Source organism: Corvus cornix, chromosome 3, assembly GCF_000738735.6.
Source record: "Corvus cornix cornix isolate S_Up_H32 chromosome 3, ASM73873v5, whole genome shotgun sequence".
NCBI lineage: Eukaryota > Metazoa > Chordata > Aves > Passeriformes > Corvidae > Corvus > Corvus cornix.
In genome coordinates this window covers 49,778,871-49,792,908 of record NC_047056.1, presented here as the reverse complement: position 1 = coordinate 49,792,908, position 14,038 = coordinate 49,778,871, and the positions used below count along the sequence as shown (strand labels likewise).

General features: G+C 40.2%; 1 protein-coding gene across 7 annotated transcripts in view; it reads left to right on the top strand.

Annotated features, from left to right (window-relative positions):
* The first annotated feature begins 1,825 nt into the window (after positions 1-1,825).
* MTFR2 (mitochondrial fission regulator 2) overlaps positions 1,826-14,038 on the top strand; it is a 27,585-nt gene continuing 15,372 nt past the window's right edge. For 3 of the 7 annotated variants that reach the window (XM_039568191.1, XM_039568188.1, XM_039568189.1), the window contains exons 1-8: positions 2,057-2,702; positions 3,041-3,145; positions 3,382-3,506; positions 5,489-5,694; positions 6,691-6,994; positions 8,965-9,151; positions 10,657-10,791; positions 12,123-12,280. In XM_039568191.1, the coding sequence (XP_039424125.1) occupies positions 2,472-2,702; positions 3,041-3,145; positions 3,382-3,506; positions 5,489-5,694; positions 6,691-6,994; positions 8,965-9,151; positions 10,657-10,755 (1,257 nt within the window). In that variant the 5' untranslated portion in view covers positions 2,057-2,471 and the 3' untranslated portion in view covers positions 10,756-10,791; positions 12,123-12,280. Of the gene's footprint in view, positions 1,987-2,056; positions 2,703-3,040; positions 3,146-3,381; positions 3,507-5,488; positions 5,695-6,690; positions 6,995-8,964; positions 9,152-10,656; positions 11,503-12,122; positions 12,281-14,038 lie in introns of those variants that run through there. The other 4 variants (XM_010399394.4, XM_010399386.4, XM_039568190.1 and 1 more) reach the window with 4 other exon arrangements.

Sequence of the window (14,038 nt, the reverse complement as noted above, 5' to 3'; positions counted from 1 at the left end):
AAAACTTTTTTCGAGGTTTTTGCTTGGTTCTGCTAAGGTAGTTGCATGACCTGTGAATGGAATTTCAGTGGATTTTGCATTTCTCTTTTGAAAGGTCTTGAAAGACCATCATTGATGGTAAAGGGGAAAAAAAGTGTAGACATGCTGGTATAAAATGTTTAACTACCTTTTGAATTCAGTTATTCATTCTGACTCACTGCTCTTCAGCAACGAAGCACTTTTTAAGGACACCACACAGAGATGAAGTGGATTCACAGAGTTTGAAGTTATCCCTGCAGTTCAGATAAAATCAGGGATACATTTCGCTGGGCAAAAAAAAAAAAAAAAGATCGCCAACCAACCTGGAATCCAGTGGCTGTACTGTTAGTACAGTGTACATTTAGTTTCTTGGTTTGGAATTAAATCTCACGTAGTCTTTTTTCCCAGGAACAGTTAGCATTACTGTAACAGCGGGCAGCTACATAAGAGTAAAGCTTTCCTGCATTTGTTTTGCTAGTGCTTTAAAAGGAGAGCTGTTCCTGAGCTTTGGCTCAGCTCCAGAGGTAATGGCTGCAGCATTAAGCCTTGAGCCCTGTGTCACTTCTGGTTTCTTAAAGCCGGCCTATCACAAGATGCTTTTGTTCAGAAGATCCTGCAGGTCCCTTCTGTAGTGTTCAGAGCTGTACTTGGTGACTTGAAGCATTTCTGCACGAGTTCCCAGCTGCACCTCTTATTCAGTGCAGCTGGTTACTGGTGCTGGTGCAGTGAAACTAAATTGCCTCAGTTTTGCTGTTGCTTACGAGAGACCCTGCCTCTCCCTCGCTTTGCAGCAGTGTTGTTCCCATCCCATTCTGTTGACACTTCCCCTTCTTTAGTGAGAAGGTGTTGGAGGAGTAGGTGAGAAGTATGGGGTTTTTTCTTTTTTAAGACAAGTGCCTTAAACTGTAATACAGTTTTTCAAAATGTCCATTAAAATGTTCTGCCCTTCCTCTCCTGAAGCTTAAGCCTTCCTCGTCTCCTGAACCAGCTCTATGCTGTTACTACAGTGTGTTACCAGTACTGCTCCTTCTTTGTGTTTGGTCTTAGAGAATCGATCCAACTGACAAGTCCTGGACAAGGGTAACCAGCAATACTGCCGTAGTAACTACAGTACTGACAGTAGTAACACTGACTGACAGATGAGGGAAGGGATCTCCAAACACTGACTGACTGCATAGCTGGAGGAAAAGGATATCTGTATTTCTTCTCCTAGTGTGAGTGCTGTGAGCACTGCTAACTTCCTTGAAGTTTTCAGCGTTTCTAAGGAAAACAGCAGAAATCTTTCATAAAGATGAAAGAAGAAGTGCAAGATAAAAGAGCAAGTGCAGAATCTAAAGCCAGCTTTTGAAGTGAAGTCCGTGTAGTCAAGCGTTGTTGGGCAGCTGTTGTGTTGAGGATACTTAGTGCATTTGTTTTAGGTCTCTGAAGTAGTTACTAGTTTGCTACATCGAAGACCTAAACCATCTCAGTTTAGCTCCTTGCCATTAATTCAGCAAGTTAACAGGCCCTGGTGCATTTCTTCTGTTGGCGCGTACTGTGTTCTGCCTTCGCAGGCGCAGAAGCTGCGTTTTCTCGTGAGTACACCACCTTGTCAGTCAGGCCTACGCGCTGGCCGCGGTGCGCTGTGGCCGCCGTACCGCCCGCATTGCCGGCAGCGCTCCCTGCCAAGAGGGGCAGGCCCGGGCAGCGCCGGCGTTCAAACCGCTCCCTCCCGACACCCCCCGCGACGGGCCCGCCCCCGCCGCTCATTGGCTCTTTCGCAGGCACTGCCGCGTTCCTATTGGCGGGGCTGCCTTGGGGCCCCGCCCCCCGCCGCGGGTGGCGCTGCGGGCGCAGGCGGCTTCTCCGCCGGGCGGCTGCCGCGGGCCCCGCGTGCTGTGAGCGGGCGCGGCCTCTCCTCCCGCCATGGCGCTGCTGCTGGAGCTCCTCCGGCGGCTGCTGCGCTGTCTCGGCTGGCCGCACCACCAGGTGAGCCCCGGGGGGCGCGGGGGGCTGCCTCTGCCCGGAGAGCTGGGGGTCTCGCCTGCAGCCGCTGTGGCTCTGCGGAGGGAGGGTCGGCGCCGGTGGCGGTGGGGTGGCTTCAGCACCCTCCTTGCCCATAGCCGGCTTTGTCGAAATACGCTGCCCACACGTGGGGACGCGTGGGGTCACTGCCCTGACACGGCCGGTCAGAGTGCCTCTTTTTGCCCTGAACTGAGCGTAGGAAAGTCAGTAGCGTTGGCTGCTCGTGCTTTGCTGTTTTAAGTAAAAGGCTACGTGCCCCTTCCCAAGCAGTAGTTAATCCTGTGTGTTCAGAGACGTGGGAAAGGCGCGGCGTGGGAAGCTGAAAGAGCGCACTGATGCAGTGCCGGGGCTGATGCTGGAGCGTGAGGTCGTGGGCAGCTCCTCGGGGGGGCTGTCAGTCGTGAGGCACTGCTGCAGCTTGTGGTTCCGAGACAATCCTAGCGTTATTTATGGGAAACTACCAGAGTGTCTCCAGGAGTGCTGATTTGGCTGAGCTGTCCTGTTTACTTTCTGGTTCCGTTGTTGGAAGCTGTTGCTTTTTTTGGCAGGCCGTGTTTTTTGAAACTTGCATGTTTGGCAGCAGTATCAGACGTACACTCGGAACATGCCTTCCTTCAGCAGTCTCATCAGGAAGGCATTTCCAGCAGTTATATGCTGTCATAAGGAAGTATCAGGCTAAGGTATGTTAAATTTATTTCACTTCCTTGCTAATTGTTCTTTCCCAAGACTTAATACAGATGCATGTAGTTAATTAAATGGGCACTTCTGCCAGTATCTCAAGATATTGGCCTTTGTGCCCCTTTAAAATATTTTGTATTTTGGCAGTGTTTTAGACACTGTCTGTCATACTAATGTAGACCTCTTTGGACTTCCAGTTTGAGAAGAGCATTGAAAAGTTAGATTAACCAAACTGCATTATATTTAATTACCTGTAACATGAAATTATTAAATAACTTTGATTGTAAGAACTGAGGACTTTGATTTTGCTTCTCAGATTCAAAGGTTTTCCAATTTTTAGGTCACATCTGTTTGCCAAAAAAAGGAATATGGATCTACTCGAAGTGTTGTCCGTAGACTTGGGACAATTCTTTCCTTGGAGCCCTACCCCAGACCTTATTTTCAAGTAAGGAATTTATTGTCGTATGTATACTTCGCCTGTTTGTATTTTCTTGTTTCTTAATTTGCTGATAGCTTTTCTTTTCCTTTTAGCTTGTATAATTGTGTGTTGCATCCCTTATACTCACTGTTTTCAACTTCCTTATAGCACTGTTTAAAAATTTCTTTTGCTGAGGCAGAACCTTCAGTATGTGCCAAATCCAGTTTCCCTTCATAGTTTTTTTTGGCATTGTTTGTTTTTAGTTTGTTCAAGACCCAAGTCCATTGTGTTATGACGAGCAAAGTGCAGCTCCAGCTCCTGGGGCTCCATCACTTGCTGATGTCCTGTGGGTGGCAAATGATGAAGGACAAGCATGTACTAGACTTAAGTAAGTAAAAGTGTAAAAAGGATTAATAGAAGTAACTTTTGCCTCTTTTATGGTGTGTGATTTTGTGGTTAAGCTTGTTTTTCTTTTTTCCTAACCTTTTCTAGAAACAATTTGGGCTTTTTGGGGGGAGGCGGGCACTTCCTCCTTACTTGAAAATTCTTACTATGTAAAGCATTCTTTTCTGAAAGATTTTTCAAATTCAGTCTTCTCTTTTCTTCTCATAGTAGTATGTCAGGTGCATTACTGGTACTTTAAATGATTTTTACTCACTAAGTATTTTGTGAGGGAGGGAGCTGGTTGTTGCAGTATACTGTAAGATTATTCCTATCTTTTTGATAAACTTTATAAATGGGAAAACAAGAAAAAATATTTAAATGTCTCCTTTTGGCTTAGATTTTGACAATGCTATGTGTAAGCCTTGATGGTTGCTTTGATGGAAAACCAAGCATAATTATTTTAAAAATTTAAAATAATTTTGAATGCGGTTTATGTAAATGTTTCTAGCTTTTACAGAGGGCTGAAGGAAAATATTTTTACAAATTACAAAATACTTCTGGTACAGTGAAATGAAAAATTGTCCAGAAATTTGCGGACACAAATAGTATACAAAAACTTTTGTCTTCCCTCCCCCCCACTGGAGAAGAAATAGAAAGTTGTCTTGTCGTTCCTCTAAAGATCTGTTCAAAATCAGAGGATGAGTTAAAGCCAGAAGCCAGATTAAAATGTGGACACTCGTCTTGTACTGCATCTGTATAGGACAACGTAATTCTGCCTCATATTGGCATTTGTTTTTCTGTGATCTTTGTGCTGCTTGCCAGTAATGAAAATACAAGAAATTGATTAATTCAAATGACACACACTTCATTGGAGAAGTTGGATACAGTGTGCTTCATCTTATGTTTCCTGAAGCGTTATTGTTGAATTATTAAAGTTTGTTTGTAACAGCTGTAACATACCAGAAGAACAGAACGTTGTTGAAAGAACAAAAAAATCCTGGCCTGTTTTGTCCTGCTCATGCTGCTCTTTAGCTGGTCAGATTCACAGAACTATGACAGTTCATTCTTTTGTTGTTTCCATTCTTTGCTCCTCCTCCTCTTCTGGCTCTGTGGGATGTTTTTCAAGAACAGCTATTCTAGTTGATATATTTTCCTTCTCAAGCAGTGTTTATAGCAAGTGTTTTTTGGCAAATCAGAAAGCAGTGCTGCAGGTCTGATTTAAAGTAAAAGGATGTTTAAAATAAGGGAAAAGGTCTGAGCTTTTTTTCAATCAAAGCTTAGTGCATCTTAAGTGAATCAGGTAAACTTAATTTTTTTTCCATGTTTCATGATGAAATCCTGGTAGTTTGATTTTATACTTATATTTTAGGTTTATTTCTGCAGGCACAGACTTGAATTATTTTTTTTAATTAAAACCTGAGATACATAGCACAATTTTCTAATGCTGTCTTTGGCTATAGTAGCTTACAAAAGATGAGATTCTTGTTCTGTAAGTCTGTATTACACCGTATTGTTGAGTACATTTTCTCAAAGGTTGTAACTGCTTTGCTGCTTGCAGTGTTCATCTTAGAGTTTGATAAATGACTAAAATTTCTGAAGCCTAATTAAGAGATCATTGTGCTTTGACTCTCCTGCCTTTCATAGTCATGTGGGGAGAAGGGAGAGCCACTTTACAGTGTTAGTCTAATAGTTACTGAATAATCACAACTCAATCTTACTGTATGACTTTATGGTGTGTAATTATCCCTGAGATAATTATCTGACTAATTCTTATGATGACTTTGTAAGGATCTGCATTGTACTTGAGCAAAGAGAGACTTGAAACATTTTTTAAGAGTTATGAGTAGTTAGAAGTGTAGTTTGCTTAAATAGTTTGAAAAGTTAGGTCTTGCTGAATAATGATAACTTGCTTGAAGAGCCCGAGTAGTTTTGAGGTTTCCATTGTTGGCTGAGCCTTTTGAAACTGTGTCTTTTTTTCCTTTGTAGGACTGAATTGAGGAGAAAAGAGAGAAGTACAGCTCCTCTTGACCTATATCCATCAATGCAGGGCATTCCGAAAAACAGCGCACAAAAAGACGGTGTTGATCAAGCAGCGCTCCAGAAAATTTCTGCGCTTGAAGATGAGCTGACCTTTCTTCGTGCTCAGATTGCTGCAATTGTTTCAGCACAGACCTTGGGAAGCACTTCCTCACGTAAGCCCTTCTGGTTTGAAGCAAACCAGTGTTACTTTTTTTGCTTTAGAGCTTGCCATGCATGATATCGGTAGAGAACACCTGTAATTTTTCTACCTGAAGATACACCAACTAAATTTACTGAGTATAATATTTTGTTTTTCTTTTCGCTATTTGGTACACTTTCTCCTTTCTATTTTGTTGTCTGCTTGCCAAGTTCAAATGCAATTGATCCTAAGCTTTATACTCTTTTCCATGTTAGTGAAGGAACTTAGTAACATCACTATCTGTAGGCTACCAATAACTTTAAAAATGTTACAGGCTATTAATTGTCCCTTTGCAGTTTTGCTCTGCTTGTAACAAGTTACCAAAATAATGGGTAGAGAACGTATTCTAAGTCAGTCAGGTTGGGGCTTTAACAAAAACAAATGCTACAAACAGATGTGTCCTAGGTAGTTGGTCTCCAATATGCACTACTATCTTGTGACCTTTTTTTTTCCTTAAAAGTTTTGAGTCTTAGTTGTCTTACTTGCAGACTGACTCCACTGTGGTTGCTGAAATACTTGGACTGGTGTGAGGTAGTTACTTGGTTGTGACATTGTGAGGCACTTCTGTGATTCAGCTTTTCTGTTGGGTCTTCCTCTGTCTGTTCTCCATTGCACTCAGTATTCTATTTACATGTTTGGTGGTTATATTTTGCTTCATATAGGTTATTGTAACTTCTAGACCGTTGGATCACCATATGTAGCAGCAGGCTGCTTTGCTGATTTATCTAGTGACTAGATTAAAGACACAAGTAGAGAAAATCAGAGCAGCACAAGACGCCTCAGATTCATTATTTCATGTATTCTGAATTTGTGGGTTTGAAGTAATGTTCTTTGTTTTAAGTTTGGTTCTTCTGTGTTGTATGTGCAAGGTGTGTAAGAAAGTGCTTTCAGAGGGCAGTCTTATCTTGACTTAAAACTGATTCATCCTGGATGTTAATATATGTTGTTTTTCCACTCTAACTGTATCCAGAAGCCTGTAAAACACTCAGCACTCCAGATGGATTTTACCCACTGCCAGCCATGACTTCTACGCCACTGTCCGTCTCTCACAAATGTAATTTTGTAATTCCCTCGCCTCCTCCACTTCCTTCTGCTGCACCATCTGGTGTTGATGCTAGTAATTCTGCACTGGGACTTACAAAACAACGCCGAGCTGCAAGAAACAGTGATTCAACTGCAGCTGACAGTACTGATCTCCAGAGGACAAAGAACATTCCCAGTATGATGGACGTTTTGAAAGACCTAAACAAAGTTCAGTTGCGAGCTGTTGAGAGGTAGGTTGGATTGGATGTGCATCTCAGCAAGCCAAGGCTACCTAAGCATCAACAGCACTTCAGTAGCACCAGAGAATACCAATCATTTCAAGAGCAGCTACTGCTGGCAAACTGAAGTTGGCAGCTTCTGAGTTCAAAGTGTGGAGTATAAGATACTTGTGACATGGCTTTTAGATGCATTTAAAACATGCTGACTATCACAGCATTTAAAGCTACTCTGCTGTTTCAGTATGCAAATCTCAAGCTGGTGTGGGGAGGTGAGAGGTTGTTTACAAGGTTGCATGCGCAGTCCCAGGAAATTGATCTGAAAAAATAACCGTTCTGGGTTTACTGTGAAAGGCCAAAGCCTCAGGGAAATTTTGGAAAACTACTGTTAGTGTACCCAAAATATCCTGGTTCAAGCTTTGAAGTGTTAATGAAAACACATGCCGTATCATTTATTGGAAATGTCTCATAAATTTGTATTTCAATACTGTAGTTGGATTATAGATATTTTTAGTGGTCAGCTGTTTTGATGGTAAGTGCAGTTGACTTGTAACAAAAATGTTTTACTAAAGACTGGAACGCCTCTTCTGGTCTCTGCAGTGCTAGGTGTAATAGAGATTACACCTTTAGAGTTCTTTTCTGAACTTCTTGGGTAGAAAAAGTAAGAGAAACTGTGACTATAATGAATATTTGAAGCTCTTAATGGGAAGAATGTCACTTGGCAAAACTTACTGCATTCTAATTTCAGCATTTTCTTAACTGTGAGCTTTATCCCTGAAAATAACTACCACAAAACGTGGGCAAATAATTTACATGCAAATCTAAAGCATGTCTCTATGCTTTTGATGACATTCTCACAGTAAATAAAGCAAATATAAAGTGCACTTAGGTAAACCTGTGTGTTTCTTTTATATATGTTTTTTTCTATATAATTCCATGTATGGTGAGTGAAGAAAATGAGATGTTCAGGTTCAGGTTGACAGTTTTAATGTCTTGAGCAGGGGCATAATTAGCAGGAAGTGGTAGGTTGTACATCCAAAATGCTTTCTGGGTTTAGGCATTTACCTGTATGTTGAAGTAGAACTTAACTGAATAATGAATTCATATTTTTGGGGGGAGTAATGATGATCAAAGTTGTTCCAATCTTTCTGACAGTAGTTTAATGCGTGCACTGCAAACGGAAGTCCTCTGTTTTCAGAAATTAGAAGCCTAAAGATCCCAGTTTCTACCACCCAAGCACCATCTTACACATTGTTCAAGTGCTCTTGAGGGCTTGTTTTTATAGGAAGTGTGAACTCAATCCTCTCAGGTTTTGTGTTAAGCAACATTTACTGTAACTGCCAGGCTTAGAACTTGGTGATGTCAGTGTGCGTTATTAGGTACAAATCACCAGCCTGGAGACAGCACTTTACCAGCAGAAGTCTGAACACCTCTAGATTTTTCCACCCTGCTCCTGCTAGGTATCTCAATGGTTAGAAAGTCTTCTTATGATCTATTGTCTTGGACTAGTCACTAGCTTCCACATTTATAGTAAGTTTTGGGGTGTAGGTGCTGTTTTCAGTTTTGAATTTAAATGAACTTAAAATGAATAAAATTTAAATTAAATTGTGTTCACAGTGATTATGAAATACTTTGGTGGGACATTCCCATTAACATGCTTTTATATAACTTATAAATGACTTGGTATAAAAACTGCAATTTTGCCTTTTTTTTTTTTTTCCTCATTATTGATTTGCAATACTTTAACACTTTGTGTTGATTTACTGCAATTTTTCTTCATGTAACAGCGTTGAGTTGTGTTTTCAGGCTAAGAATGTGGCTGACAAATTGGGTGTAATTGTATCAGTTGTATTTGATGAATTGCTTTAAAGTTACAGCGGTGTTTAGGGATTTATTGGATAGGGTGTTTACAGAAGTCGTGTCTCTAGATCAGTCAGCACAGGATTAGAGTCAGGAGACAGTAATTTATTTTTCTTTGTTCGTAGGTCTCCTGGAGGTACTCCTCTTTCTAGACCCGAAAAGAGGCAAAGTTCGGCTTGGGATCCAGTTGCTCTACTAACTCATGCTCTAAAGCAGAAGTTTGCACATAAAAACTATGATGAAGATGATTCCCTGGACAAAGAAAATCATTCTTTTGATAGCTCTCCATTTTCTAGTCCTGAGGTGCCAGTGGTATGTTTTTATATAAAAATGTGCATTTGTATTCTTGAATTGACTGCTGTTTTCATGGATAGTTGCAGGATTTTCACAAGCCTAGAACTTCTCTAAAATTTTCTAAGCCATCAGCCTAGGTAGTTACTTTCTTTAAAGTATAATCAAAGCAGAAAATCTCAAATTGTTTTGGGTGGATTTAGACTGGTCAGTGCACTTCTAGACGTGTAAAGAGAAGAAGCTTAGAAGACTGATTTTAAAAATTCAGCTCATACTTGATTGAACTATGGACATTAGCTTGATGGTACCTGGCAGGTATCCATGCATAGAATTTAAGTAGTTTAATGTGTATTTACGTAGTTACTGACTAATTTTTCAAATAAGGATGTTAGGTAGGTACAGAAAGGTCTGACTAATATACACTAACTTTTCAGAAATGAAAATAAATGCATAGTCTGTAATATTTTTTTTTGAGTGTAGTTTTCACATGGTTTGAATGTTTATCCAAAACGAGTTGTGATTCTCTTGTAAAGCCCATGAAGAATACAGTTTTTCCTAGAAACAAAGAAGTGGTTGGCAGAGCCTTTAGACTTAAGGTGATTCTGAGCACTGATTTCTGTAGATCAGCCTGTGCCAGCTACCTCAGCTTATACAGTCCAGCAGTGCTGTTGGTTTGTTGTTAGGCATTTCCACAAACCTCAGAACTGCTCAGATGAGATGGATAGAAATATGTGGCACTAATTTAAACTGTCTCTCTGCTTAGTAATTCTGTCTTTTTATTGTGAGAGTGACATAAAAGATTTGGGCTGTGGCGTTTGTTATCCTAATGGAGGGAAATAGTAATGCAGAACTACTGTTTGGAGGCTGCTCTTACATGTGTCTAGCTGTGTAGCTGAAAACTTGAGAAAAACTAATGTGTGTGTGTTCCTCTTGCTAGCTATAATGATTTTATTTTATTTATTTCAGTTGCCACCATGATTTTCCAAGCATATATTTTACAGACTGCAGCGTGTCAACAGTTCTGGTGCAGTCTTAATAAATTTCTTTGACTTTTTTTTTTTCCTGAAGGGAAAAATTAAAACATCTTAAAAATAACCATGCTGGTATTTTGGATGCTGTGGACTATTGCACTTCATAGCTGACATACCTAATTCCAGATAAAAAGATCAGAAATAGCTCCTGGAACATCTTGTATATGGAATAGCTTTTGTTCCAGGATCTGACAGCTGGATTATAAAGTCCTGGAAGAGAGACTGCTTAAGGCCAGCATGCTCAGGAGTAGGTACAAAAAAAATATGGAATTTTTCTAGTTAAAGCAGAATAATCTTACGAATTTGTAACCAAGTCTCTAATTGTTAACTGTTTAGTGTTTTGAAGAATGGATGTATTTAAACCAATTGCACAGACCTACTATTTCATTCTTTCTATGTTGAGAGAAGTGCAACAACTCTTCCAAAATGTTTTTCTTGTAAACATCTTCTAATTCAGTTTTTGGGTATAGTTTTAATTCTATCCCTGCTCCCCAGGTTGGATGCTGCAGTCTGAAGCCAAATGCAAAACCCAGCCTTACAAGAACTGATGGAGTTAAGCAGGTACCAGCATGGAAAGCAAGAGCTCATATTTAGTGGAGACTTCCAAGGAAAATTCAGTTTGTTTAAGTGGTGGGTCCACTTTGAAACTGCTGTAAGGTGCTGTAACATGTTGTTCTAGAACATATATTTCCTATGCTGTTGAAGTTTGGGTGTTGCAGGGTTTGTAAAATTACCTCTTCCTTCTCTTTGGTTTCTCAGTAGCTAAACTTGTGAATGTGATGCTTTTACAAGAAGCACAGAACTGAAAGAAGGCTTCCATTGCTATGGAGCAGTGTCTTTGGAACCTGGGAAGTTCAAGAAAGCAGTGTTTGTATGGGGAAAACAAAAATTTATTGCTGTCAGGGCTGAGGTATATGCTCTGTTTGCACTCCAGTGTAAATAACAAGGAAGTGTAAACTTTTTGTTAGTGTGTTATAACTACTGTGTATAATGGTAATACTTTTTCATGAGAGTGGCATAGTTGCCTTGGTATTCTTGGCAGTTTACTGATGCAACTCCTTATTCCATGTGCAAACAGTTTTCTAATTTATTTTGGGTCAGGAGATGAGCTTTCATGTTTGTGGAACTTTGTGCTGTAATTAACCTGCAGGTCATCTATTAAATGCCTGTAATATGGGGGAGTTGCGTTTTGAGGTGTAAAAAAGACCTTGTAGAGAGATCTGCTTGCACACAGTCTAAATTCCGTATGTAAGTAAATATTAATTCCTATTTGGCATGTGCATCTAACTCAGTTTTGTTCACAAGAGCTTATAAAATAAAATTTCCTTCCATATTGTTAGATGTGTGTGGTAGTGGTATTTTGTGTTGCAGACTCCTTTGTATCTTAAGAACTGATCGTATTAGACAAGTTCTTAAATTGAATTATCTAAAACTAATTAAAGAACAGCTTATATTTTTTCCTGCCAAAGTACTTAATGGAGCCACTTATTTACAAATCTATTATGATCCATTGCTTTCAGTAGCTGCCTTCACGTAATCTTTTGTCTAGGAATCCTGATGTATAAAACCCAAATCCTGTCAGACTGTTGAATGTGTTCCTTATATCCTGTGTCTCTATTTCCCCCCTTACTTACACAGAGTAGACTGACAGCTGCATCCTCTCTTACAGCTGAATCTTACTTCCATTGTTGTAAGAAATTAGTGTGCAAATACCATACTTGCATTTTGGTTTTAAAAATTACCTTTTTGACTAAAACTGCAGCTTAAATGACTTGATATATTATGCTTCTAAAATTAAATCCTCTAGGTGTTTATTTCTTCTGGATTAAGTAATTATTAAACTTTATCATACTCTCCCATTCCTTGATTGGTCCATAACCGTTTGGCATTTGCTTTCTTCCAAAATACTCATTTGCTGCTTTTTCTAGCTAAACTTGACAATTGCTCTGAAATCCATACAGAATATCCAGCTCGGCCCCATACTTGGAAATTTTACCCTCTTCCATTAAAGCTCCTCGTTGTCTTTTGTCTGCTGCTCTGGCCTCTACTGTACAAGGGCAGCAGGGAGCAACAGTGAAGGAAGTCCACGCAGTGCCCGCTGAAGAGTACACAAAGGCAGGTGAGTCCCAGTGAGCATAAGGGCTATGAATTGGCTCCCTCTTACTCAGTACCTGCAGTGTGGTGAGGTGGAACAAGTATCTCCTGGTTTATATCAGCACTCTAGATCCAGGGGGTTTTGGGGTTTGTGGCCATGCTGTTGTGACTGACAAACAGGATGGAATTCTTTCTTTGAGAGACTGAATTGCATGCAAAGCCCTTGATACTATACTTTCTCCCCTACATCAGTTGCTTTATGTGACCAATAGTTTCTTCTCTTCAGGAAGAACTATTATTTTGGACTCCTTTTGCAGTTTTTCTGTTCTCCCAAGGGTTCATCATTTAGCTAGAAGTTTGGCCAACAGGAGCAGTTTGCGGTGAGAATTTTGGCTTTGGAAGTGTCTTCACTTTAGAAGGGACTTCTGAGAAATTTCTCGGTACCTCTTAAGACAATTACCTAGTATCAGAAGCATCTGCAAATTTTAGTGAGCTGTGTGACCCTTCTGGTTGTTGGGATACTCTCTGATTTTTGTCATTCTGATGTGAATTATGCAGTGATACACAGTTTATAGCTGATCTGCTTCCTTGGGGAAAAGAGTAAGTCATGGGACGTGACTTTTTTTCCCCCATCTACACGTTACGAGAACAGATTCTTTATTTTATGTAGTTCGAGATGTAAAGAAGTCTGTGGGTGGCTGTTGGAACCCTGAGTTCTGAGAATTTCAGCCTTTCAGTGCTGACAGACAGTGATCCTCAGAAGCACACTGCATTTGACCTGAAGCCTTGGGAAAGGCTTCTTAAATTGTGAGGTTGTTGCTGTGTAATTAAAAGTTATATCACTGGGTGGAATATGTAGAGATGTAAAAAATTTAGGTTTATGGGATATATGTAACAATATGGAGGATTTTGGGTGTGGATTAACTCTTCTTCTTTTCTCCCTCTTCACAAATCTGGGTGTTCTGGTATTGGGTCAAAAAACCCGCAGCGCGGATCATGAATAGTTAGTTATTGGATTATAAATAAAAACAAATTACTTGGCTTTCCATAACTGGGTAATTTGGACCTTAAAAGACCTTGGAAGTTAGAACTCAGGGCCATTTTCACCTTGTTAACTTAGAGGCACACTCTGTGCAGCTGTAATATAGATAAGATATAATAAACATCTAAGTCCGAAGATAAACTCCTGGTCTCCTATATTTTAATTCGAACTCTGAGTAAAAGAACTCAGGAAACAGAGTCAAAGAAGAAAAGAAACAAAAAAGAGAAAATTAATAGGTGGCATCCGGTAACATCAGACAGTTTTCAGTGCTAAGACGTTCCAAAGCTTCGGAATAGTTAGTAATGAAAAGTTCGATCACTCGTTGCAGAGGTTTTTCTTTCAGAACTGATGGAAACCTGGCTTTGTCATCTAATTTTCTTTGACTAAGACTTCTGTATCAACAACTTGGAAGCAGTTTTAGGTTCTCTGAAGCTTCCCGTGCCCACCTGGAATCCATTCCCTGTTTTACCTACAAATACCCTTGTTCGCGTAAGGTCCCTGAGTGAATTGCTCTGTCACAATGCAACTCAGGAGTTGTACTATTGATCTGGGAGAGGAGGAAGAGACTCAGGAACATGAGTCCTCTATTGGTCTGCTGGAACAATCTTGTGAAAGGTTGTGTTTTCTTATCACTGGAGAAGTCCGAAAAATTTAATTTCCTACCACTCCCAGTGAATTTTTGGGCAGGATGTCTTCCTTCAGGAGATGCTGGGGTGGTCACTGGAATGAAAGTTGGCTTTG